Source organism: Balaenoptera physalus, assembly GCF_965194825.1.
Source record: "Balaenoptera physalus genome assembly, chromosome: 11".
NCBI lineage: Eukaryota > Metazoa > Chordata > Mammalia > Artiodactyla > Balaenopteridae > Balaenoptera > Balaenoptera physalus.
The window spans coordinates 85,499,204-85,525,480 of NC_138896.1; the positions used below are offsets into that span (position 1 = coordinate 85,499,204).

The 26,277-nt window shown below is 46.0% G+C and overlaps 1 protein-coding gene across 5 annotated transcripts in view; it reads right to left on the reverse strand.

Annotated features, from left to right (window-relative positions):
* Positions 1 to 26,277, reverse strand: part of ADAMTS9 (ADAM metallopeptidase with thrombospondin type 1 motif 9) — a 223,530-nt gene that overhangs the window by 59,863 nt on the left and 137,390 nt on the right. For all 5 annotated transcript variants that reach the window (XR_014250528.1, XM_082412046.1, XM_082412047.1 and 2 more), the window contains 8 exons: positions 19,771 to 19,944; positions 15,566 to 15,760; positions 13,993 to 14,125; positions 13,684 to 13,778; positions 13,474 to 13,568; positions 13,247 to 13,380; positions 11,035 to 11,126; positions 6,101 to 6,205 (listed from right to left, as the gene is read on the reverse strand). Coding sequence is in view for 4 of the 5 variants with exons in the window: in XM_082412046.1 (XP_082268172.1) it covers positions 6,101 to 6,205; positions 11,035 to 11,126; positions 13,247 to 13,380; positions 13,474 to 13,568; positions 13,684 to 13,778; positions 13,993 to 14,125; positions 15,566 to 15,760; positions 19,771 to 19,944 (1,023 nt within the window). In the remaining variant the exon portion in view is untranslated. The remainder of the gene's footprint in view (positions 1 to 6,100; positions 6,206 to 11,034; positions 11,127 to 13,246; positions 13,381 to 13,473; positions 13,569 to 13,683; positions 13,779 to 13,992; positions 14,126 to 15,565; positions 15,761 to 19,770; positions 19,945 to 26,277) is intronic.

Sequence of the window (26,277 nt, forward strand, 5' to 3'; positions counted from 1 at the left end):
AGTTCTACTCTTTTAAAAATTTGCATGTTTTTGATTATGAGTGAGGTTAAGTTGGGAGATGGATTTCGATCACCCTACTTGGTCTTGGTTTTAGGGACCCCTGTTAGTTTTGGAGCTAGTCTGACACTACCAACTAGATTTGATGCCAGACCAACCGGTTTTCTAGCCAGGAACTTTTTCTCTAAGCTGAAGTATAGGTCTGGTGGCCCTAAGGATGCTGACATAGTAGGAATGTCTTTTGTCTCATCAAAGCTTATTTTTTACCCAAACTCTTCCTGCCCTGGCAGCAGAGATCAGATTGCCTCAGGATTGTATCCTGTCTTTAATAACCTCTTTACACCTCAGTTTCCTGGTGCATCTGTAAAATGGGGATAATATGAGTCTCCCCTTATAGGTTTGCTGCAAATGAAAGGAAGCACACAAAGTGCTCAGCAGAGCAGTTGGCCTAATGTAGTACTCTATGAGTGTTAGCGATCATTGTCATAAAGGTGCTTCTTCTGTGTGGCTTTCCATCATAGCCTGTTCTCATGGAGATGAGGAACAGTCTGAGTAATACAAAATCGCTGATGCTAGCTCTGCAATGTTCATGTTATTGCATTAACTAGGACTCAATCTGATTTAGGTAAAGGCTGAACTAAAACTTATTTCTATTACAGAATAAAAAAAATATACTGAGAAAATGAATGGCATAAACATGATTGCCATGGAAACAGTGCCTACTTCAGAGAAAAAAGGTATGTTTTCCAGCACTTTTGAAGCACCCGCTCGCATACAATGAAACACTAATTGGAAATCATTTTTATTTCTTCATTAAAGCAAGCCCTCTAAAAATCTCTTTTCAATAAATATTTTGTTAGCAGAGTGTGAGCTGTTACATATAATTAAAATGAACGACCTCTGTTCCATTAAGAACAGTTTATAGGGCTTCCCCGGTAGCACAGTGGCTAAGAATCTGCCTGCCAATGCAGGGGACACGGGTTCGAGCCCTGGCCCGGGAAGATCCCACATGCCGCGGAGCAACTAAGCCCGTGCACCACAACTACTGAGCCTGCGCTCTAGAGTCCGCGAGCCACAACTACTGAGCCTGCGTGCCACAGCTACTGAAGCCTGCACACCTAGAGTCCGTGCTCTGCAACAAGAGAAGCCACCGTGCACCGCAACGAAGAGTAGCCCCTGCTCACCGCAACTAGAGAAAAGCCCACACACAGCAACAAAGACCCAACACAGCCAAAAATAAATAAATAAAATAAATAAATTTATTAAAAAAAAAGAATAGTTTATAGTTCATACTTTTCACTCATTTCTCTGCTTTTTGCAGTCAATATGACCAAGGTAGGTTGACTCATGTAATTTAGCAAAGCCAACACATGTTTGATTGAAATGTACTTATTTGCATTTCTTTGCAGTATGCTGGGGATGAAACTGCCCATAAAACACAGTATTTGGTTGGTTTTTTTTCCGACTATAGTCCTAATCACACTTATATATACGAATATATGTATAAACATCTAACTTCTATGGATTCGTACAGAATAAAATGTACACATATATAAAAGGTAGTTTCACTCTACTTGTCTGTAACATGATTTTCATACTTGGTGGAAAATTGGATTTTCACAGATGAATTGTGGGTTAGGAGGCAGCTTATGGTAGATATGTGAGGACTGATTCTATGCTTGCTATGTGCGTGCACACACACAGGTATTTATCACGTGACCTTAACTCCACTGGCTGTAAATGAACTAAAAGATTAAAAGATAGGAACTGAGTCCATCTCCCCCATGGTAATGCAACTTTCATTAATTTTTAATTTCAAAGCAATTCTTCCATTTACAGCTCTTCCCCTAGAATAAGGAATGACCGTTGGGCCCCAAGGCCAGGTACCTCAGAAACACAGGCCCCCAGCTCCCTGTGGACCCTGCCCATCCCCCAGGTACACGAAGCAGCACAGAGACCTGAGGGCACCTCTCCCATCCTGCCCTTCACTGTGCCTGGCTCTGAAGGCCATCACGGAACCTCCTCCTGGACAGAAGGCCAGACAACAGCTCTGAGAAGGGGCATCTTTCTGGGGGTGGGGGGATCATCCCGATGGGGGCTGAGGACCCTTTCACATCCTGAGCACATTCATGAGTTGAGGTTGCACAGAGTATCACCGGCAAAGGAGCTCAGAACGCCAACCTTTTCTCTGCAATCCCACAACCGGGCCAAGCCCCCCTTTCTGTCTGGCTGCCCATCACACACAAGCAGAGTAGAAACTCGGTATCCCTAAGCCAAGCCGGTACAGCTGAAGCATCTGTCTAGCGGTCCATCCCTGGGTCCAGGGGGCGTCCCACATGCCTTACTCCCAGGTGGGATGGGGCCCACATGGACAAAATCCATGCAGTGCAGTGGGGGCCAGCCAGGTCCAGGCTTAGCCTCTGATCGGGCTGCAGTCCCCTGTCCTTCCACTGCTAGCAAGCCTGCTTCCTTCATCACTTTGACCAATTCTGCAACCTTACGGCAAGCCTCAGGCCTATGAAAATGTTGTAACATTAACAGCTAATACTTACTGTGCCCCTGCTGCCTGCCCAGTGACATGCAAACAGCTTTATCTCCCTATTTCATTTATGCTCTGCAAGAACCTAACTGGGTAACGACCACCAGGATCCCCATTTTATGCGTGAAGAAACTGAGACCCCTGAGAAGTTAAATAACTTGCCCAAGATGACAAGGCTAGGGCTTCCCTGGTGGCGCAGTGGTTGGGAGTCTGCCTGCCAGTGCAGGGGACGTGGGTTCGAGCCCTGGTCTGGGAAGATCCCACATGCCGCGGAGCAGCTGGGCCCGTGAGCCACAACTACTGAGCCTGCGCGTCTGGAGCCTGTGCTCCGCAACAAGAGAGGCCGCGATAGTGAGAGTCCCGCGCACCGCGATGAAGAGTGGTCCCCGCTCGCCGCAACTGGAGAAAGCCCTCGCACAGAAACGAAGACCCAACACAGCCAAAAATAAATAAATAAATAAAAATTAAAAAAAAAAAAAAAAAAGATAGCAAGGCTAGTAACAGCACGTCCAGCGATCTGACTTAAGGGTCTGGGGGCTTAACCTCTATACTCTGCAGCCTCTGTAGGCTTTGATTTCAGTACCCTCCCAAGAATCTGATGAGAAAGCTGGAGGAATGGGATTGAATGCATATTAATTGCCCAATACATAGGGGCTATTTCAATAACAAAAATCATTATTCTTATGAGTTAAAAAAAAAAAGAATTCTTCCCACTACACACAGGTAGCCAAGAATGAACCTTGACACTGAGACTTGTTTTTACCAGATCTGTTCCTGCTGGTGAGACCATGTTCCTGCCCTCCATGTGGTTCTAGTAATTCAGTTTTACCCTGAATGACTAGAGTTTTCCTTTAGTTTCGCTTGGGGAAAACATTTTATCGCCAAGCGGGTTAGGAAAATGGAGGGTTTCATTGTGTTCTTCTCTCTGTAGCTCCCAGCAGAAAAGTGAAGGAAAGTGAGAGTGATGATGTGAGGGGTGAATCAAAGCAGGGCTATTTGGAGAAGAGATTAGGACTGGCCAGGATCTGCGTGCCGTAGAGGATACCAGCCTCGGTCCCTCAGAAGCAAGACGGTGCTAAGTCATGATGGGAGCAGGACATTACACAGTTTTCCAGAGTGTGTTCCATGGACCACTGGTAACTAAGGGAAATTAAAAGGTATAACTTTGAAAAGAAGGCTCTGTGGTTGGTTTAACTTAGGTCAGTGATTCCTGAAATGTGATCCCAGACCAGGCCATCAGCATCGCCTGGGAAACGGTTGGAAGTGTACATTTCAGGCCTCTGCCCAGGCTGGCTGTGCTTTAGCAAGTCCTGGCCCAAGTTTGAGAACGAATGATTTAGGGAAATGCTGGCTTGAATAAAACCACACAGGTTTCCCTCCTGTACACTTTATTCCAACCTACAATACACACATGCTTACTGCGACTCTTCAAGAAGGAAATAAAATACACAATTTTTCCAAGTGTCTTTGCCTGCGGGAGCCTATTTTCATGGAGTATCCCTAGGGGATGTTGCTCTGTGGACCGCGTAGCAGGTCAGGCACACAAAGCATCATTTCTAGGGGCTGCTAGGAGCTAGAGATTGCTCAGTTCTGGCTCCCGGGGATTCATAAGGAGTGCTCGACAGACCCTTGAGATTAATTTTGAGCTCAGGCTCTCTGAGTTGTCATGGAACACCAAGATTTAAAAAAAAAAAAAAAAAGTGCTGACAGGCAATTGTGAAACCAATTCCCTTCAGCACAGGCGTAATCCCCCAAAAGCTGGGGAAACAGCCAGCCCATCTTGGCAGGGCAGTAATCTTTGCCTCCACAAGGTGGCGCTCCCGGCTATAATTATATTAGGTTCTGGAGGAAAACTGCAGTAATGACACTAACAAACAGAATTGAAACTTAGATTACAGTTTACACAGACGGCTTTCTATATAATCATGCTTTAAGTCTGACCACGTTTTGGTCAATTAATTTTTTTTGTTTGTTTCTCTCAGTCACGGAAACATAATATATAGTAGGAGCAAGGAAGAACATAATTTCAGGACACAGTGTAAAGCACACATTCTAAAGCACGTGTGTTGTCTCTCAGCTCTCTTTATCCCTTTCAGTACAAGAAAAATATTTTAATGATTAATTTATAAGCAATCGATATGGTCATTTAGTTAATCAGATTTGAAGGAGCTGATTGGCTTAGATAGAAAAAAGAGTGAGTGAGAAAGATTTTTTTGTTTGTTTTTTTTACCCCAAAGACACAAATTTAACTCTGGAAGCTAAAAAATGGGATCAGGAACCTCTGAGATTTTCCCGGGACGTCATAATTGATGTTCCTTCCCTTCCTTGGTGGAAGCAGCTTGATCGAGCTGTTTCCTTATGTTCTGAGTTTGATAGGGTTTAGCAAATAAAAATACCAGACACCCAGTCAGATGTGAATTTCAGATAAACAACACATACTGTGTTTTTAGAATAAGTATGTCCCATGCAATGTTTCAGACATGATTACAGTAAAAAAAAAAAAAAAATCTTGTTTATGTGAAATTCAGATTTAATGGGGCATCCTATACTTTGTCTGGCAACCTCACCTTGGAATAACACCACACTTTCCAGTCCTCTTCTTTTTCCTCCCTTACTCACTATCCTGAGACCGGGAGGCAGAGGTCACTGCTGAGGCAGGACTGGGGCCACAGGCCACACCCCGTAAGTTTCACATTTGCCTGCGGGTCAGGCTCCTGCCCCACATCATGGCAACTTCTAGGCTGGAAAGGGCAGTGCTTTCTGCCCCCCGCTTATGCATTAGAGTCACCTGGGGAATTTCAAATTCCCCAGAGATTCCCCTTCCGTGAATCTGGGTAGGGCCCGGGCACATGCATTTTAAACCTTCCCAAGTGACTCTAACATACACCCACGCTGAGAAACGGTACGCAGATCAGAGTGTCACAAGCTGTACTGTGCTCAGGAACCATCTGGGGCCTTGTTCAGCCGCAGGTCCTGCTCAGAAGCTCTGGGGCCCCAGAAACTGCGTTGTCAGCAAGCTCCCAGGCAATGTGGGTGCTCTGGGGGGCGTCGATCCCACCTTGAGCAGCAAGATTTTATTTAGAGCCTGAAAAGCTGACTTGGAGAGCCTGTGTTTCTCGTAATTCTCCAGAAACCCTCCTCATACATTACCCCTTCTTCCAGCCCTGTTTGTATTTCAATTCTTCTGAAACAGACTGACATCACTTTGCCTAAGCTCACATAGGTGAATTGCATGTTGACTAATTAATTGCAAGGTGTCTGGGCCACACACTCCCTTAGAGGCTGCTGGCTACTTTCAGCTTCCTGGTTAGGCATCCTCCTAATTGCTCCAAATGGTTCACAGGTTCACATCTCCAGGAAGAATTCACCAGAAGGGAAGCAAGACTCTGCTCCACGCACCTGTACACGCTTCAACCTTTGATTTATGTCCTAAATTTTCTTGCTGACACTTTGTAAAATGGTTTGAGGAAGTGGGAAAGCACACCCCTTACTTTTAGCACCACCGCCTCAGAGGGAGGGAGGAAGGAAGACAAAACCCATCCCCCAACCCATCGGTAACCTTACCGGCGACTTCTTAATGTCAGAGACGGCATAATTCCCTTGGGAGATCCATCTGGCTGATTCAGTCAGAGACAGGCCGGTTCCGTAAAGGTTGATGCTGAAACGACCCTGGAATAAATGGCCAACGAAAAGGGTTTTTAGTCCACGTGACGTCCCGAGCAAAGGCCACACAATAAAAGGGAACTTGGAGAAAGATATTAATTAATTATGATAGCTACTAATGATTGAGGGTTCTTTTGGGGGGGGGGGGAAGAGGGGAGTTGTGAACCCGGCACTTTACATGCATCATCTCATCCATCCTCGCAAGAGCTCTCAGAAGGGAATTTTCTTTACAGAGGGGGACAGCGAGGCCCGGCGCAGGTGATTAACTTCTCCAGGAGACACTGAGAACCCAACTCACATTTTCTTGACTTCAAAGTCCTCGCTCTCAACTACCGCTATTCTGCGTCCCTAACTCAGCAATCCTGATGTTGCTCACAATTATCAGATTCCTTCAGGAACAAAATGCCACAGTGTAATTTTTCTAACAAGATCTCGCTGCCAAAGCTTCCTTGGGCTTCAGCTCCCCGCGGCGCTGAGCACGCCGCGTCCTAAGCACAGCGGGGCGGGACTTCAAAGCAGAGGCGCGTTCTCTGGAGCTGCCAGCAGAGGGCGCGCGCGGCCCGCTCTGGACCGCAGAGGACCCGCCACCGCTACCAGGCCCAGGGAACCTAGACCTCCCAGCCCCGCTCTGGGATTCCTTTCCAAACGTGGCCTCGGGCGTTTCCATTTTTATTTCCAAGGAGACGCTGCAGCAGAGAATCTCTCTTGCTTTCTCCATTTGTCTCTGTGTCTTTCTCTCTTGCAAAAATGACTCCACAAAGGCATCTAAAATAGATTCTTGAGGTTTCCTACTCCACCATGAACAGTTTCAGAGTTAAAAATGTTCTTTCTCCGCAGACGTGGGTGAAGGCTTCCTCTCAGAGCCTTACCATCCGGTTCTTTGCCAAAACGGTCTTTAATAAATCAAGGAGAGCAGCAAGGTGGAGACTCACATCCAATCAGACCTAAGGGTAAATTCAGCTTTTTCACCTGAACAGATTATTACCCTGTAAGAACCTCAGTCTGTCCATCTGTAAAATGGAAGGTAATAGGAGCGCCTCCCACAGAGTAGTGTAGTGAGGGACTAAATGAAATTAGCCGTGGAGTGAATGCCTGGTACCTTGTAGATACTCAAAAATACTGATACCAGTCCTGCATTTTCTAATTGTTTTGTGTTAGTTTTTTCTAACAGTAAGCTTATTGAGGGGAGGGACTTGGTATTGCTTTATTTATACCAGTTATGGTTTGTAACATGTGACTAGGCACTTGATATTTAGAGTCTTAACTAAGTATTACATCCTAGCTCTTCCACGAAGACTTCCAGGATTAGGTGCAACTTGGAGGTTTCCTCTCCATGTCGGTTCCATAAATACTTGCTAAACAGAGTTTATGAACTCTTTAGGAGCCTTAAATTCCACATCTGTACCCTGGGGACAAACAGGATTCCTATTCACAGAGGTGATGGGAGGATTTAGTTTGGTCTAAATCAGTGGATCTTATCAGAGGACAATTTTGCTCCCAGGAGAAATTTGGCAGTCTCTGGAGACATTTTTGGTTGTCACGTCACAGCTAGTGGGTGTGTGTGTGTGTGTGTGTGTGCCACTAGCAGCTGGTGCAGACAGGCCCAGAGATATTGCTAAATATCCTACAATGCACAGCATGATCTCCCACAACAGAGAATTATCCAGCCCCAAACATCAATCATGCTGTGGTCTGGGGGATGAAATTATCCTAGAATCCTGATTCTTCTACCTTTAGTGTGACCTCAGGCAAGTGGCTTACCTCTCCTAAGCCCATCTGTAAAATGGGTTAATAAGACATAATCTGTGAATAAGAGTAGAAGGTATAACATACCTAGCTTATTACCTGGCAGAGAGTAGGTGATATTTTAAAAATATTTTTGGAACTTGTTTTATGACAGTACTACACAGATGTTAGTGGTTGTTATGTTGAGTGGCTTCAGTACGCAGGTATCCATGACTGTGGCTACACCGCAGGCTCAGCCTCCTTGCCCAGCCTCCTCAGACACGGGCTTCTACATGCTTTGTTAGCCCACCTGGCCATGTTCTTATCTTACTATCGTTCCTGCCCTGAGGAGGACGTCCACACCAATCACAAATGCCCAGACCTCGCTGTTGCCAAGGATGCCCTCGTCTCTCCTTCCCTATCCTGTTTCCCACAAAGACTGCCTGTTCTGCCTGCATCGCAGAAGGTAGACTTGATCTGCTTTGACGTCAAAGTCCTTAGAAGGTCCAGGCTTCTAGCCTGAGGATGCCCCTGGCTGATCTGGGTGTCCAGTGACTGAGCACGTAGCCGAGCAGACTACTTGCTAGCTAGATCTGCCCTTTCAGAGCGAGTGATAAGCAAGAGTTTTTGTCCTTATTCTCTTCCTGGCCTTTTCAGGTTCAGGGATTTGCATTTTCAGCCAGCGTCCTAGTTGATAATTAGCACTCTAAAAGTTGAGTGTCACCAGAGGAGTCAAGACCTACCGTCCTTTCTAGCTCCAATCTGGGATATCTCTACCCCTAAAGGCCTTATCCTCAGGGTCTAAAGGGCATGAGAGTTTTAGCTACTATCTCTGTTGCTGATTTAAAAGAGTAAAGGTAATTAAGACATGCATACACTAGATGATCCAGAAAAGTTAGCGAAAGATGTATAATACCTCTGACAAACGGAGGTTTTGTTCTCTGTTGGACAAGGGTGAATGCTGCAAAAGTCTTGTCTGGAAACAGGATCAGCCAGGCGTGTCTACCATCATGGATTTGAACTCAGACACACTTGGGATCAAATCCGGCCTCTACTGAGCACTAGTGTGGGTTTGGGTAAGTTACCTGATCTCTCTACACCTCAGTTTCCTCATCTGTCAAAAGGGGGCAATCTCATAGGATGCTGTGGATGATTAAATGCTACGCTGATTTACCAATGCTGAGCACAGTGTCTCAAGTGTAGTAAACGCTCAATAAACGCTATTAACACCAGCATCAGTAATGATAATGCTGCATCCACAGTGATCAGGATAACAAAATACATTCTGGCTGCATCTTGAGTTGACAGCTCTTGGGGACCTCCCCCAAGCAACAGCAATGGATGCGGAGGAAGAAGAAGCAGATTGTCAAACACAGCATCCCTCTGCTTTCATTTCTCTGCAGTCATAGACCAAAGGACAAGCAGGGCTCCAAAATAGCTTGCATAGTCATGCTTTCTACAGACTTTTCCCTGGAAAAGTGATTTGAAAAACTCCCGTCTTTCATCAATATAGTTGGTGCTCAATATACTTCTGAGGAAGTGAATTCTAGAAGTATCCGATATGGTTTGAAGAATGGGCTGGAAAAAAATACAACTTAACCTTTCACTGGCTTTGGTTTTCTCACTTAGCAACTGCTTTAGGGCCAGGATTTAGCAAATCAATCGGTTCATTTGTCTCTGAATTATTAAAATAACTGAATGCAAATTACCTCTCATTTACTTAAGTTTCCCCAAAGATGCACATATCGAAACAAGAAAATCCTGAGGCATTTGAAAAAGGCAGGACTGGCCAATCTATATAAGCTGTTAAATGCAACCCATACGAATGGGGTGTTTGAAGTCATCCAGTGCTCTAAAGAAACTGCACTTCAAAAGTTTTCAATTCCTGGGTAATGGAGAAAAGGCCCCTTTTAACATTCTGTCCTTTGTTTATTTTCTTTCTCCCCTGAGTGCTTCCTTTTCACTTCTCTAAAACGTTTAGCAATACTTTCTAAAGCTTGGGGCTGAGAAAACACGTTGTTAAAAGAAAATTCAGATGTGTTTGTCTTAGGATGGTCTCTGTGGCTGTGTGTAAACGCACCCTGGGGAGACAGTGCCTGGGATTCTGAGTATCACCCAGTCCCAATTCCTAGAATCCGTGAAGGCCCACAGCGACACGGAAAACTCTTGTCACAGAGTCTGACAACAGCTTTGTGAAGACCTCATGTAAATCAACGGAAAGACTGGGGCCACGTTCTCCTGTCCAGAATCACCTAATTCATTATGTCTGTCCTACCTTCTCCTTGCAGAAGCTTCTGGCAAAGACTGATGCCTGCTTTGCAAAATGAGCCCAGGAGGATTATCACAGCCTGTTCCGAAAGGCAAGTCAAAACCTGCCACACCTCTAAAGAGGCAAAAAACGTGTGCAACTGTAGAACGGGTAAGACTGCCGTGCAGCTGCTCTGGGGGAAAGCGAATTCAGGAGATAACTCTGCACTTCTTGGTCTGAACATGGCACATTCACACATCTGAAACAGGAGTGACAGTTTTTCTGTCTCATGCAATATTCAGAATCTTTAATGGCTGACAGTCGGGGTGTTGGAACCCACTTGCACTGGCTTTTGAGAGACAACTGTGTGCATCTCTCCCCAAACCCTCCATTTCGTGACATGATATTGATGACTTGTAACCAGTCAGGGAGAAAATTTACACCACAGAAATGGGCAAATGCTGCAAAGCATTGCTTTTCCCCCCCCTCTTCCCTTGGAGAGCCAGTTATTAAACATTTACCCACATGTCACTGCATAATATTCATTGTTTTAACATCGTCCTGTGTTTAACCAAACCCTTGCCATGTGATATCTAATTGGTTTCTAAACGTTTACCATGATCACAGATGCATTTTGCTGAATGCGGAAGTTTGGCCCCTGGCTGTGATCATTTCCTTAGGAAACACTCCTAGGAGTGGAGTGACTGGGTTAGGGGCTGTGAGCATCTGTGAGGCCCTTTATACAGGTGGCCAAAGTGCCTTCCAGAGCCGCTGTTCTAATTACATCTGCAGACCCAGATGCAGTCACGGGGGTGGGGGGATGTGAATCCCTGGGTGATGGTGGAGAGCTCCCGACTCGTACCTGTGGGCACTTGGCAGCGCTGTAGCAGTCCCCGGCGGTGGCAAAAGGGACGGGATGTCCTTCGCGTGTCCTGGCAAACTGTAAGTCAGTGGCTGTGGGGATTTGGAGACAGGGTTATAGGGAGCGGAGAGGTGAGAGTATGAGAAAGAGAAAGAGAAGGGACAGGATATTAACAAGGAGACGGAAGGGAAGAAGAGTTAGAGAAATCATAAGAGGAAATGGGAGAGGAAAAAAGAAAACAATCCAAAGTATGATTAGTGAGCAAACGGATCCAGATGTACACTTGCTTTCCCCTCACTGTATCTGTGGGTCCGAGAGCTTCCTTCTCTGTGTTTTACCAGCACTTTCTGTCTCCTCACAGTATGGAAGCCAAAAAAGGGGGCTTAAAATGACTTTGGAATTGATTCCTATATAAATAAATATGTGAATCACCTCGCTTAAATGTAGTGTAATTGGATGATTGTGAATCTCCAGTAGAAGCAGCCTCCGAGGCTGCAGGACTGCAGGATGGGGCAGGGAATAAGCCAGCAAAGCATTTCCAGCTACTTAGCAGTTATTCCCCGAGGCTCATCTGTCCTCCCGTGGCCCAGGCACTATTATCGCCAAAATGGGGAGCAATTAGAACCCACATCTTGAAAGTATTAATGGCAGTTTCTTAAGTTTGGGGCTAACTTTTTTAAAAAGTTTTTTTAAAAGGCCAGTAAAAACAGTGCTTGCGATTTTAACCCTCTTGCAGCTCCTGACAACAGCTCTGAGAATGGGGAAGGTGGATCAGGAGGTGGCAGATTGAGAATCCTACAAAATCTGATGGGAACTAGAGACCAGAGGCAGCTTTTTAAACCGTTCTGCTTTGTCTTTCAGGAATAGCAAGAGAAGGCCTTAATCTTTCTGCAGGTTCGTGGGAGGGAAATCTGAGTCCCCCAACCTCCAAGGGCAGGAGCCCTGCCCGCTTCAGCACGCAGAAGCACCGGGTCTTAGCCGGGGTGTTATCTAAGTGGGAAACTGCAGATTCTGCCCTTAGCCCTCATCAGTCTGGCTGAAGGCAATTAAAAATATCTTGGTACAAATCAGATTTAATCTACCTGCAGAGGAAAGCAAGGCAAGGTTATGGGAACATGTTAATGAAGAAAAATTAATTATTCATTATCTCTGTTTTTCCTCTATTCGAGGGAACGTGTTTGGATATTTTAGCTGTCTCTAACCACTCCTATGATTAATGTCCTTAACAAAAATGCAGTGTTGGCTGGAGTATGAAATCAGTCCACGCTCAGGCTAGTTTAAAAAAAGGTAATTCTGTCCTCCATTCTTCTTTTGTAAATTGACAATCAGAGAAAATTAGTTTTACGCCCGTGTGCGTGTGTGTGTGCGTATGTACACTGCTGGTGGAAGCCCAGGGTGGGTTGAATGTTGCTACATGAATATCATAGCTTTGGAGTTTGCATCTGCTACCTTAAAACTTCTTCTCCCTTCGAAAGCTCTGCTACCAGGACTTCCCTGGTGGTCTAGTGGTAAAGAATCTGCCTTACAATGCAGAGGACGCGGGTTCGATCCCTGGTCAGGGAACTAAGATCCCACATGCCGCGGGGCAACTAAGCCCGCACACCCCAACTACTAAGCTCACACGCCTCAACTAGAGCCCATGTGCTGCAAACTACAGAGGCCACATGCCCTGGAGCCTGTACGCCACAACTAGAGAAGAGAAAAACTGCAAGCCACAACTAGAGAGAAGCCCGTGCACCACAATGAAGAGCATGCGTGCCGCTACTAAGACCAGACGCAGCCAAAAAAGATAAAATAAATAAATAATAAATAAATCTTAAAAAAAAAATTCTGCTACCACGCTTGCTTTGCCCACCTGGCTCACTCCCATTTGGCCTTAAGGTCTCAATTTCAATGTCATATTTTGGGGGATGCTGCCCTGACTCCCCCACTGCGATGGTGCCCTTTAATGTGCCTCCATCTCCTCCATTCATTCGTCACAAATCTGAAGGAGCACCGCCCCTGTGCTCACTTCCCAGGCACTGCGGGGACAGCAGTGGTGAAAAGGTGCAAAAGCCCACCCTCTGGCAGCTTCGACTGGGACTGTCATCACTGGACCCTAAGTTCCTCTTCACATCCTCCGGGCCTCGGCCCAGCCCCTGTGCAGGATGTTTCTGCTGTCTGAATGGAGAGACCCATGGACACATCCCCCAGGACGTCCCATGGAACTTACTGATGATCTGCATGGTGGTCAGGTCTATTCTGATCTTCTGGAAGCTGGAAAACCCAGCCGCTGTGTAGTCTTTCCGACACTGACAGTCATCACGTCGGCTCCCGTTGTAGGGACATTCGGTTGGGTTGTGCAACCTACATTACAAGAGAGACCACCCCGGTAAGGATGGGGAGGTGTTTCCAGGGATCTCCAGGCATCCGGGCTCTTCTGAGCCTGAGCTCTCCTACCTGTGCCCGTAAACCTCAGAAAAATTCTCAGAGTCACCGTGGACCAGTGTCATGTACTCCTTGGGGTGGCCAGAGTGCATCCCTGCACAGAAGACCTGGAAAGACAGACCAGAAATAACCTGCGAGGGGTGGCTGAGAAATGGGACCATGAGGGCCAGGGCCGCTGGCTCTGCAACCAGGCTAGAAGTAACGACTGAGCTCCACGCGCACCTTCAGGAGCTTTCCCGTGACGATCAGGAAATATTCCCCATCTTCACCGGCACCTTTCAGCCTTTTTACTTCCTTGCAGTTCTGGGGCAACTCGCCTGGAAAACACAAACCGCGAAAACGGGCTGTGATTCTCCAGGATGTGCAGTGGCCGCCGACGGAAGGAGTTACATTATGCACGCTCATGTTTGTCTGCAAGGGGGCCAATTCCTTAAAAATAAATTCTGTATTTCTGAAAAAGGCAGGCAAGCACATCAACCATGAAACCTGTTCTTCAAGCTCCAGAAGGATGGCTTCAGTTGGCCAACTTACAGTTATAGATATTGTGGCAGGTTTTTCTTTCTTCCGGCTTCAACTCATCAGGGCATAAGTGGCTGGGCTGGTCCTCGTTGGTGAGACACTGCACAGATCTGTGCATCACTCCGACGCCACAGGACACGGAGCACTGTAAGGCAGAGCAGGGTCAGAGTTGTGGCTGCGGAACCTGGAGATATGGGCTTCTCGTGGTGTGGAACTCAGAGCCTGGAGGCTTGCACAGGAACCCCGTGTTGCTGAAAACAAAGAGCTGACACACGTAGGGCACTTCCTATGGGCCAGTCTCTGTGCTAAGATTTTTTTTTTTTAAATAAATTTATTTATTTTACTTATTTATTTTTGGCTGTGTTGGGTCTCTGTTGCTGTGCAGGGGCTTTCCCTAGTTGTGGCGAGCAGGGGCTACTCTTCATTGCGGTGCGCGGGCTTCTCATTGCGGTGGCTTCTCTTGTTGTGGAGCACGGGTTCTAGGCGCACGGACTTCAGTAGGTGTGGCTCATGAGCTCAGTAGTTGTGGCTCACGGGCTCAGTAGTTGTGGCTCACGGGCTCTAGAGCGCAGGCTCAGTAGCTGTGGCTCACGGGCTTAGTTGCTCCGCAGCATGTGGGATCTCCCCAGACCAGGGCTCGAACCCGTGTCCCCTGCACTGGCAGGCGTATTCCTAACCACTGAGCCACCAGGGAAGCCCTGTGCTAAGTCTTATATATACATGTCTATACGTACGTACATCCATACCTACATATGTAGTCACACATATGAAATATATATATATTATATAATTTCCTCATCTAAGCCTCACAATAACCCTATGAGATAGTACTAGCATTATTCTATTTTTACAGAGGGGAGATAGAGGCTCAAATGTTAGGAAATTTGTTCAAGGTCATGGTGGAGCCGGAATTTAAACCTTAACCACTTTCAACTGGTCCCACAGTTCTGCCCGATCATCACTTTGCATCAGTGAAAGCCTCGTATTCAGGAGCCAGGGGGCTGGGGCAATTTTCAAGGGCATTCCCAATATCAGATATTCTTACTCGTTGTAACCCCAATGCAACCAAGAATGCCCGATGTAGGACTAGCACTTACAGAATTCTTAGCCACAGAACCCACAACAACGAAGACATGTGTAACCCTTTTTCAGTGGCAAACAAAGAGTTCTGGGTGCTGTTTAATTTTAAACTGTGGTAAAATATATGGAACTTTAAAAGTTGCCATTATAGCCCACGTGCTTTTTTATGCATAAACGCATTTCAACTTCACAACCACCCCATTCTGCAGAGGAGGAAACAGACATGAACGCTTGGCACCTTATCCCAGGTCATTCAATTGGGAACGGCAGAACCAGGAATCAGACGGAGGCTGTCTGGCCTCCCCGCCCCTGTCCCCCCCTCTAAGCACCAGGCCAAACGGCCCAACAAGCAGAGAAGCCCCCTCTCCCCTTCAGCCCATTTCAAGATGCTAACTCCGGTTTCTCACCCGGGGCTCTCCTGGAAGGACAGCTCAGGCAGGACGTGTTTAAGTCGGGGTTTGAGATCCAAAAGCTTTCCGATTTCATCACTCAATCGTCTACTTACGCTCCCCCAGTTGCCAACTCTCCAGGTGGCCGAGACAGGGCACTCCCGCAGGTAGCAGGGCTGGACGCTGGGTGGCTGTGCGCCCGGGCAGTTGATGGTGGTTTGATAGCTGTACTCATAATTCTCCTTGCCGGTGTAAATCTCGCTACAGGAGACAAGCCTTTGTTTGTAGCCCTTTCCACAGGTCACCGAGCACTGGGAAGAGAGGCGGCAGAGAGCAGAGGTTGGAGCGGGGCCTGGGGACAGCCACAATAGGCCCCTGACCTCCACGGCGAACACTGACCTCGGGACAATGGGGCAGAGAGCTCTCACTTTATTAGCTTCTTACGGACCGCGAGGAGCAGCCCCCAGCACGCGGGGACGCGCAGCCCTACGGGAGCCTTCTGGGAGCGAGGGCTGCCACTACACCTTCTGGCCCCCGCTGCGGGCGGCGGGGGGGGTGCCTCAAGCCCCCGCTCTGGATGTCACGGGGAGAAGGGGCTGGGGGAGGTGCTCCAGCTGTCACCGGGTCCACTTACAGCGTCCAGAGCCCTACGTACTGGCGGCCAAATCACGCCTTTCCAAACCTACAATGACCGCATCAGAGAAGCGACCAAGTGGGATGCAGAGAGCGCCAGAGACCACCTGTGTGTGAAATCCAGGCTCTCCCAGGACTCTGGGACAACTTTCCTTCCCTACTTGATGGTCTGCTTTCCCATCTGCCCTCCACTTAATTTCCTTCTTTCTCCTCTCTCCCTGGCTATATATCGCGACTTAAATGTTACCTTTCTGCTTCCCTCCCCCTAGCCCGGCTCTCTCTAAATCATGCAGTCATTTAGACCTTCTGCCATAATTATACGGCATTTAAAAATATGCAGACGATACAGAAAAGGAGAAAGAAAAGGTATTTTACTGGTGTCCCAGCTCCTTCTGTGATGGGACATCTAACTGGTTATTAATAAGATTTTAGATTATGTTCAGCTTCTTCAGCTAAGTATTTTACATAATACTTTTAAAAGAAAACTGAATTAACCAGCAAATTATTTTGATGATATTTTTGGGCAAAGTCACCAAATAATTGGCCACTCCCTGTGAAAATGTGACATAAAATTAAGGTAGAGTTTCAGGATTCTCAAGATCAAAGGTTCTTTGTGGGGGGGGCAGATAAACCCTGGAAACAGTATGCAGCATGTGGTGTGTTTTGCTTTTTCTGGGTTGAGGGACCATAGCTTCCACCAGTTCTCACTTGCTATTAAAACCAGTGTCTCTTTTTCCTGGTGTCTCCTAAGCTGTCGCTTTAAGCCACGTGGCTTGCCGCTCCTGTAACTTTTCCAGGGGGAAGGCTCCCCTTGACGCGGTCCTCGAGTGAGCGGGGAACTGGCCCAGCCAAAGGCATGCAGAGCGTCCTTGGGCCTTCCCTTCCAGCTGGCTTAAGACCTGGAAATACTCTGCATACATTTCTTCCTTCTTTGGCTGCCGCTGTTCAAATGCCCAAAGATGCAGTTGATGCCAGGCCAGGGGAGAGCGGGGCTAGTCTGAGGTGTTTCACGCATGGATAGATGGCTAATAAATGCTGTCTGTCCAAGCTGTGGGTATTTTAGAGTATCTAACTCAGTGCTTGCACGCCCTGACCTCAGTGTGGACGAATTTAAACAAGGCTGTACGTCTGAGAAGGCAAGTGCTAAGACCCTTTCCCCTTACCAACCACAAGCAAAAGCAGCCCAGTGGCCATTTACGTGGGGGACACGGTGGGAGACAGGTGTTGACAGATGGAAATGAACCCCAAGTATGGTCAGGTTTTATTCAGAGGCCTCCACAGCTCTGAAAAGAACCCTTCAGTAGCTGTTAAGAGCATCCTGAAAATGTTGAGTGCCTCTGGCTTCCTTAATCCATTTCAGGCCAGAGTTGTGAAGTGTAAGAGGCTCTCACCTCTGGGGAGGGGAGAGAGGAGGGGAAGGTCTTATGGTTGACTCTTCATGCCCTGGTGCCATGTGCATGTTTCATCATGAGTGCAGATTACTTTGCTAACTTGAAAATAACCATAAAGCAAAATGAAACAATAAGAATGTGGGCTTCGTGTGTTAGTGATACACGTCGGGCCCAACCAGGGAAATGCACACATGGGCCAGGGGTGATGGAGTCTTCTTCTCCAATATGGAGCACACAGAACTCTGCAGGTGATGGAGGCCCCAGACAGAAGGCAAATCTTGCTGTGGCTTTGGCATTTTACTAGAAGCTTTTCTAGAGGGAATTCTGGTCCAGTTCCTTGGGCATCACTCCCCTTGTAGAGTCCCTGCCCATGATCCTGGTACCTGTACAAAGTTCTGTCTCCATCCCTCTAATCTTTGCCTATAGCTTGCAGAGTTTTCAACTCATGGTACACCTGAAAATTTGCAGATGTATGGAAGGCTTTTAAAAAAATTTTTCTCCCTATCTCATCTTTTGGGGGTTAATATTAAGGCTATAGTAGAGCCACAGGAGGAACATTATGCAAGTCTTAGAAAGAGTCCAAAACTCTTTCAGTGTAATAAAAACACACCAAAATCAGCTAAGATGAGTGACCGAGAACCAAGCCAGAAACCACGAAGAAGAGGCCCCCAGGAGGCAGACAGGTGAATGGTCCAAGGGACAGAGGCCTGAGGAGGGAGAGAGGCCAGAAAGGAAGGCTTTCCCTTCCTGAGAGTCAGGGTGTGGCCTTGTGCAGCAGCCCAGAGAGCCAGAAGTTAGGGACCGACTATGCCTTTCAAGGAACTAGGAAGGGTGAATGGAAGAGAAGAGAGGAGCCTCCTGGACCCACCTCCCTCCACCCGCCTTGGCATCTGAATGGGTTGGAACTTATGCGTCAAACCCAAAGTCAAGGACTATTCTGAACACTCATCTGGACTTCCCATGTTCCCAGATGGGCAAGAGTAAATATATTTCTAATGGTCCAGACCACGTCTCCCCTCCTTTCTCTGAGAACACACCAAGAACAGGTAGGGCTGGTACAGAGCAGTTTCTCACCCTCAGCACCCCTGACATTGGGGCAACAGCTCTCTGCTGTGGGCCATCCTGTACACTGTAGGAGGTTTAGCAGCACCCCTGCTCTCTACCCACCAGACGCCAGTAGCAGCCTACCTCCCCCGGCTGTGACAACCAAAACTGTCTCCAGACGGTGCCTAACGTCCCGCAGGAGGTGAGGAGGGGAAGGCAAATTCACTGGGGTAGAGTGAAGGATGGGGAGACATAGTCAGAAAAGGCTTTAGGAACAGTTTTCGTGCAGAAACAATTCAACACCCAACAAACACATCATCTAAATGCAAGTATTCATCCCATTAAAACATGAAATTGCTGCCCTGTTGAACTCTAAAGACACGCCAGTAATAGCAAGCACCTTTGCTATGAGCCCAGATACTTCCCTTTCACACCTCTAAATTCTTTGGGGCAAATGACAACTAGTGTTGATGTTACAGGTCTTTCAGTATTTGAAAATATCATGAGGTTTGAAAATATAATCATGTGACTGTTACTATTGGTTTATGAATAATAAAAAGTGTCTAGGTAGGCATTGTGTACAGGAGGAGATAAGGAAAAATAGACACTTGAGATCCCCTGGATGTTATGGAAAACTATTTCATTCCTCTGGATCAGACGTTGTTAAATGGGCAACCCACATCTGGCCCACAAAAGTGTTTGGTTCGACCCACACAATGTTTTAAATAAATAATTTGAGTCCACATTTTAAGATTAGGAGATAGCACATAAAAGTCCAAAGTTTTGTCCTTTCTTGAAACATCAGGTTTGGTTACACTGGACCCACATTTCTGCATGGCCTCTGTTGGAGTGGAAAAGAGCCTGTTCCCCTTACACATCATGTGCTAGTTAGTCACAGTCCCCACCATTCCCTATTGCCTCCCTGATGCTAAGACATTTTCGTGTCATACTTAACTTTCTTCAGGCACCTACAGGAAACATATGAATTTGCAGTGTCTGTAAGAATTCCTTTCTAATCATACTATTAGGACATTAAAGGGAATCACAGAACGTAGAGTTGAGAGGAGCGTGGATACCATCTTATGTACCTCCCCCACGCTGCACCTGTAGGACTCTGGCCCAGGAAGGCCGAGGGACTTGTTTGAGGGCTCCCAGTTCTCAGGGATAGAACTGGCAGGGATAGAACCTCATCACTCTGTTGCCCTCAGGCCATCGCTGACCTGAAGGCAGATCCAGAACCCCCAGGACTGTACCTCTGACCATTCTCCTGTGATCCAGACATACTCGCAGGGCTGCAAGCCACAGCTCTCACGATCCACAGGCCGTGTGCTCGTGTCACAGTGCATGCCGTGAACCTCGTCACCTTTGTCCTCACCCACACACACCACCTTGCGGTACCTGGAGCCTTTGCCACAAGTCTTGGTGCACTGTTAAAGACAGACAAAACAGGTGGTGACATGGAAAGATAATAGATGGTTTCTTATATCCTGTTACCATAATAATTCATTTTCCTTTCTATATACTCTTTAAGACTGCGAGATCTCTGAGGGTACGCATTACTAGAGAACTCATTATTTTACCCCCATTACTTAACAGTGTAACATAGAAGAACAAAGCTGACTACATATTGGATTTATTCCTTTAGCTCTAACCCTTGTTTTCTGTTGCCTGTGCTTAGTCGTGCTGGCTCTGCACCTTTTGTAAAAGAATGTTGCCTACAGCCTGAAATACACAGGACAGCCTATTCTCAAGGCTCTGGCCTTTGAAGTATAAGTATAAAAGAAGCCTGAATTCTAACTCTGTTAAGATGGTTGACTTTGGGACACTAGTCCACCAACTTCTCCGTCTGCTGGCTTTCTGAATAAAATTGCTATTCCTTGCCCCAACACCTTGTCTCTCAACTGGCCTGTCATGCAGTGAGCAGCATGAACTTGAACTCGGTAACAACAACACTGTTCCTGTCATAGCGATCAGCATTCAATAAGTGGCTGTGTGAGTGAAGCAGTGAAAGTGTGAATGAGTGAATTTCAGGTTTGGAAAGGACCCTAAGGCCTGACTACTTCACCCATTCAAACAAACACTGAATCTCTTTAAAACTTATGGCCAAATGGTGTCAAAATACCTCTAGAGTCAGGGAAGTTATTCCCTGTCCAGGTGGCCCATTTCATCTTATAACATGGAACTAAGCCTGTCTCTTTGCCAAATCCAGCCTCTTGTCCTACTTGTCGATTCCAAGGGAGCATACAGAACAAATCTTGTTTCTCACAAATAACCCCCTTCAGGGACTTGAGGAGAGATTTCCTGTGGCCCCTATAGCCTTTTCTTCTCCATGGTGAACGGCTCTCACCCCTTGATCATTTTGCCAATATTCACCAAGTTCCTAAGAAGTGCCAGGCCCTGTGATGGGTCTGGATGAACAGGAGCAGACACAAATAGCACAAGCCCTGCCCTCAGAGAGGAGCTGTATTTTAGTAGCAAAGACGCACGTTAAAGATGTAGACAGCTAGGCAGCAAGATTTAGCCATTGCTATAATTTCCATTTTTCAGATGAATAAACTGGGACTTAGCCTAAAGAATCGATTCCTGGTTATCCATCTCTTTGTCAGGTGAATGGGATAGATGTTTTTTATTCCCATAAACCAAGTGGAGAAAATAGAGCAAGTGGTATGTTTCATTCTAGGATGATCTCTGTGCTGACCACCAATTTCTTATCTTTTTTGCTTTCACCAACAGAAAACCCCACTGTAGAAGTTTCACCTTAGTTATCTGTGTTGTTAAAGTTCTCCCAAAGCCTGTCTTATCTGAAGCACCTGTGTTACCCAACATTTCAAGACTCCAGATTACATAGGAAAGTCACTGTAACCAACCTGTGTCAAGGACAGCTTAGGTTTCCTTTAACCAGGGATTACAGACTCTGTTGCCCCTGGGCCTTATCCAACCACCTTGAGCTGCCATTGTTGTTCACATAATGTCTCTTAAACGTCTCCCTTCTAGTCCTTTTAGGGAGGGCCTTAGACCCCACCTCTTTTTTGTCTCTCACAAGCCTCCTTCTCTTTTATTACCCAAAGCATCCCAAGGGCATTTGAGTTTGGAATCCAGCTTGACTCAGAAATGTCTTTCCTGATATACTTCTTGCCTTTTTCTTTCTTTCTTTTCTTTCCTTTTTTTTTTGGTAGCAAAATACACGTAACATAAAATTCACCATTTTAACCATTTTAAAGTGTACAATTCAGGGGCGTGTTGTCACTGGTCATGTTGTGCAATCGTCATCACTGTCTAGTTCCAGAATATTTTCATCACCCCAAAAGGGAACCCTGTACCCATTAAGCAGTCACTCCCCATTTCCCCTTCCTCCCAGTCTGTGGCGACCACCAATCTGCTTTCTGTCTCTATGCATTTGCCTGTTCTGGGTATTTCATAGAAATGGAATCATCCAGTATGTGGCCTTTTGTGTCTGGGTTCTTTCATTTAGCATAATGCTTTCAAGGTCTTGCCACCTTGGATCAGTACTTTGTTCCTTTTCATGGCTGAAGAGTCCATTGTATGAATATACCACATTTTGTTTATTCAAATGTTAATGGACATTTGGGTTGTTGCCATCTTTTGGCTATTATGAAGAGCGCTGCTATGCACATTCATATGCAAATTTGAACACCTGATTTCAATTCTTTCGGGTATATCCTTAGGAGTGGAAATGCTGGGTCATCTGGTGTAACCATGTTTTTTGTGAGATGCTTTGTTCTTTCAGAAAGTAGTAGGGCTATGTATGTGGTTGTGTCCTGGTAGCTCCTTATCATTCGCAAATTTAATTCAAAACTTCTGCTGCTTGGAAGCAAATCTCTATATCTAGAGTATGGAATCATTTATAATTTTTCTGGGGCACAAATATGAATAGAAAACAGTGTGAGATGAGCACAGAGGAGCAGATCCCTTCCCACCCGTGCAGGAGGCTGGCTCAGCTCAGTGTCTAGCTCAGCTCTGACTCAGCAGTTCCGGGGGTTTCTCTTCCCCTGGAGGATGCTGGGAACCATCCTGAAAGAATAATGTTTTTGTTTCTTCATTAAAAAAAGCCAAATGAGGCCCTGAATGTTACAAAACAAAACAATGGTTAATCTGTGATGTGTGGATCTATGCAGAAGACATACTTAACTTCCCATAGAAAAAGTAATTCCTTAGAAAATCAGGACTTAGGTGACTCGGAGAAGATCATGATTATTGAGCAGCCGACCTGGACTAAACCTTCCAGTGTCCTCTTTCATTTTCACTAATCCTTAGGGCTTTAATCTGTAGCAATAAGTAACAGTTTAGAGCAGAAAGCCAGGACTGCTAAATACTTTCTGCTTGTTAGGTGTTTTTCCCTTGGTCTTAAATAATGGTTAACTACCATAAAAACTATTTTGCCAGTGGTGGCAAAGGGCGTTGGGAAGCCTTACTTTGAATATAACTTTTAGAAAAATTAAACTTAGTAAATAAGTGACTTGCCCAGTGGTTTGGAATGAGTCAATAGCAGCTTTGAAAATCACTTAGCATGGCTTTTCTCCTGGAGTTTTCAATCCTAACCAGAGCACAGGGGCTGGGTAATCAGAAAGCAAATCCAGCCCATACTATAGGATTTTATCAGCTTTCAGTAATATCACTTCTCCCACCCACCTAGGATTTATGCCTCCTTCTTCTGTCCTGGAATATGATCTGGAATGTTCTGAAAAACAGCTGGAGAAGCTCAACTCAGCTTATTTTAATTTCCAAAAGATTTTTCTCCAATTTCATTACAGATTTTAGAAAAAACTATACCAAGTATGGAAGTCACACCACCAGCATCTCTGAAATTCAGCACACCTGTAATTCAGAAAGCAAATATCACAGCCCTGGGTTAACTTGGGTAACTTGCCCATTGTCCCATGGGCTACGTGTGCCTGTAAATGTGCTAAAACTAACAGGGGAAAATAACTTTTTAAATTTGAGGGTGAGGAAGATCTAAAATAAAATATTTTATTTAGCTAGGTTGATTGGCCACAGGGTAATGGTCTAAAAAGGGTCACTTAATGCAATGGGTAGAAACTGTCTTTCCTTAAAGACTGCAACCAAGTTGCTTTACATTTTTTTGGTGAGATGCACTAACCATGGAGGGAAGAAAATCGCTCTTCATATTCACCTGCTCAACCTTTAAGGTTGTTGATTTTCTCCATGGATGAAAGAATGTGTTGCGTCCTTACTAGGGCCAGGCTATCATTGTCGGATAGTGTGTGGACAACCAAGTCAAAGAACAAATGGGGAGCCTGACAGCATAGCGTTCTGGAAGTGCTACACAGAGGCTTTGGCTAAAAGGAACAGGAAGTGCAAATCAATTCATCTAACATTTCTCTAAATTATAAAAAGAAAAAGCAACCTTCAAACTACCAATGGGACTTGCAAGGGAAAAAGGCAGAAATAATACTATGGAGACATTTTGTAACTTTAAAGTCATTCACTCATTCAACCAATACAAGCACATCTCAGAGACACTGTGGGTTTGGTTCCAGACCACCGCCATAAAGGGAACATCGCAATAAAGCGAGTCACATGAATTGCTTGGTTTTCCAAGGCATATAAAAATTATATTTACACTATAATCTACTGACTATGCAATAGCATGTCTAAAAAAATGTACATAATTTAAAAATACTTTCTTGCTAAAAAAGCTAACCATCACCTTAGCCTTCAGCAAGTCCTAGTAGTGACATCAAAGATCACTGATCACAGGTCACCATAACAAATATAATAGAGAAAAACTGAAATATTGCGAGAATTACCAAAATGTGACACAAAGTGAGGAAATGCTGGAAAAAATGGCAGCAACAGACTTGCTCAATGCAGAGTTGCCACAAACCTTCAATTTGTAAAAAAAAAAAAAACAACAAAAAAAAAACCCCACAGTACCTGCAAAGTGCAATAAAGTGAAGTACAATAAAATGAGGTCTGCCTATTTGCAATGGGCCAAGTTCTGTGCTGGGCATGGGGTTACAGCCCTGACATCTTCCTACTCACCTTCTTTCTCTCTCTTATGACACCCAGGGTGGCTGTTCCTCCCAGCTGGGGGTTCATGTGTCAAGGTAGTCGGCTAACTGGTGACCCCTGGGGTTTAGCACTCAGGGCCGCCTTGTATGGCTGTTGTGAGCAGGTATGAGTTTCATAACAGAGAGTGTAATGGAGGTGGAAGCCATCAGGGTATCTGCAGCTGTGAGAGCGAGAAAAGAGGAAGGACCGGGGGTGGGAATTCCCACAATGCTGAAGGCGGTGCACGGGTAGTGGTGGAAGGGGAGGAGCTGAGGTAACGTGGCACACGGGAGATGGGGGGCACTCTCCGGACGGGCTCAGCATGCCCGTGGCTGGAGGTGGATGTCACGGGGAGGTGGGGCAGGGAAATGATGACAGCAGTTGGGGGTCCTTAGAGCCTTCGGTTTGAGATGGGGATTTCAGAAGGTGGGCAGAGGCCAGGTCACAGAGGGCCTTGTAAATGTCTTAGGCTGCTTAGGAGAAAATCCAAACTCTTGCCCTGGCTTGCAGAACACGTCATAACCTGGGTGTTCCTGCAGGTCCAACCTCACTTCAGCCTTGCTGTCCCTTTGCTGACTCTGCTCCCAACGTGCTGTGCTTTTGCCCACAAACATGCTGGGCTCTGTCCTCCCTCTCCCTCCTACCTAGAATCACCTCCTTCTGCCCTTTATCACCAGCCACCCTAGAGAAGGTGGGACTAGCCTATCATTCTCTGTCTCTACCTCAGCACCTTGTTGTTGCTGTTTTCCATCACAGCACTTTTCACAATTGGCAATTTCATATAACACACCTGTTTGCTTGTCTTCTGTCTCTTTCACTTGATAATCAATCCCACCACAGCAATTTCACATTTTCTATTGCATCCCTAATGCCTAGTGCCTGGCACTTTGCAGGTGCTCGACAAAGATTTGTTGAATAAATTAATGAGGGAATGAGTGATAAAGAGTTAATATCTGGCCCTTGTTCATACATCAAAACCCAATCACTCCCTACTGTAAACTTCATAAAATCTTTGTAACCAACTGACCTGAAGCTCATTACTAATTTTTCTGTGCTAAGAAGATGAACTTGGGAATCATTCTACAGCTGATCTCCATAAAAGTTTTTAGAATCCAAATACGTAGTAGAGTGGTCCAAGTCCCTGCACTGGGTCAAAGAGCCATGGGGTGGGCAGTTCTACAAAGGCCAGAAAGATCCAAGCACAGCTTGTCCATGGCAATGTGACAATAAAGTAAAACAGCTGTTCTTACAGGGAAAACAGTTTGTTTGTTCTAAAAGACATTGTAGAGTGCTGTGATTCTAAATAGTTAAAGAAGAAAGGTCATCAATTAGCAGGCTTTGTTCTATAATGCCTTTCTTTTTCCTTCCCTCCCTCCCTCCCTCCCTCTCTCCTTCCTTCCTTCCCTCTCTCCACCCATTATTTTGTCCCTCCATTCATTCATAAATTCATTCATTCACCAAGTGTCTTCAATGCTGTAGGTACTGTGCTAAATGCTGGGGGAAACTCTGGTGAACAAGCTTTCTGACCTCCAACAGCTGATGACCTAGACAAGAAAAACAGGCAACAACAATTCAGAGTGCTAGCTGCTGAAGCAGAATATTTTCAGGGTGATAGAGCTGAGAGAAGGGACATCTGACTCAGTCATTTGAGGGGAGGTGTGATTTTTCAAGGGCTTCTGAAAGGATGTGACATCTTGATTCAGGCCTGAAGGATGAGCAAGAGTCAC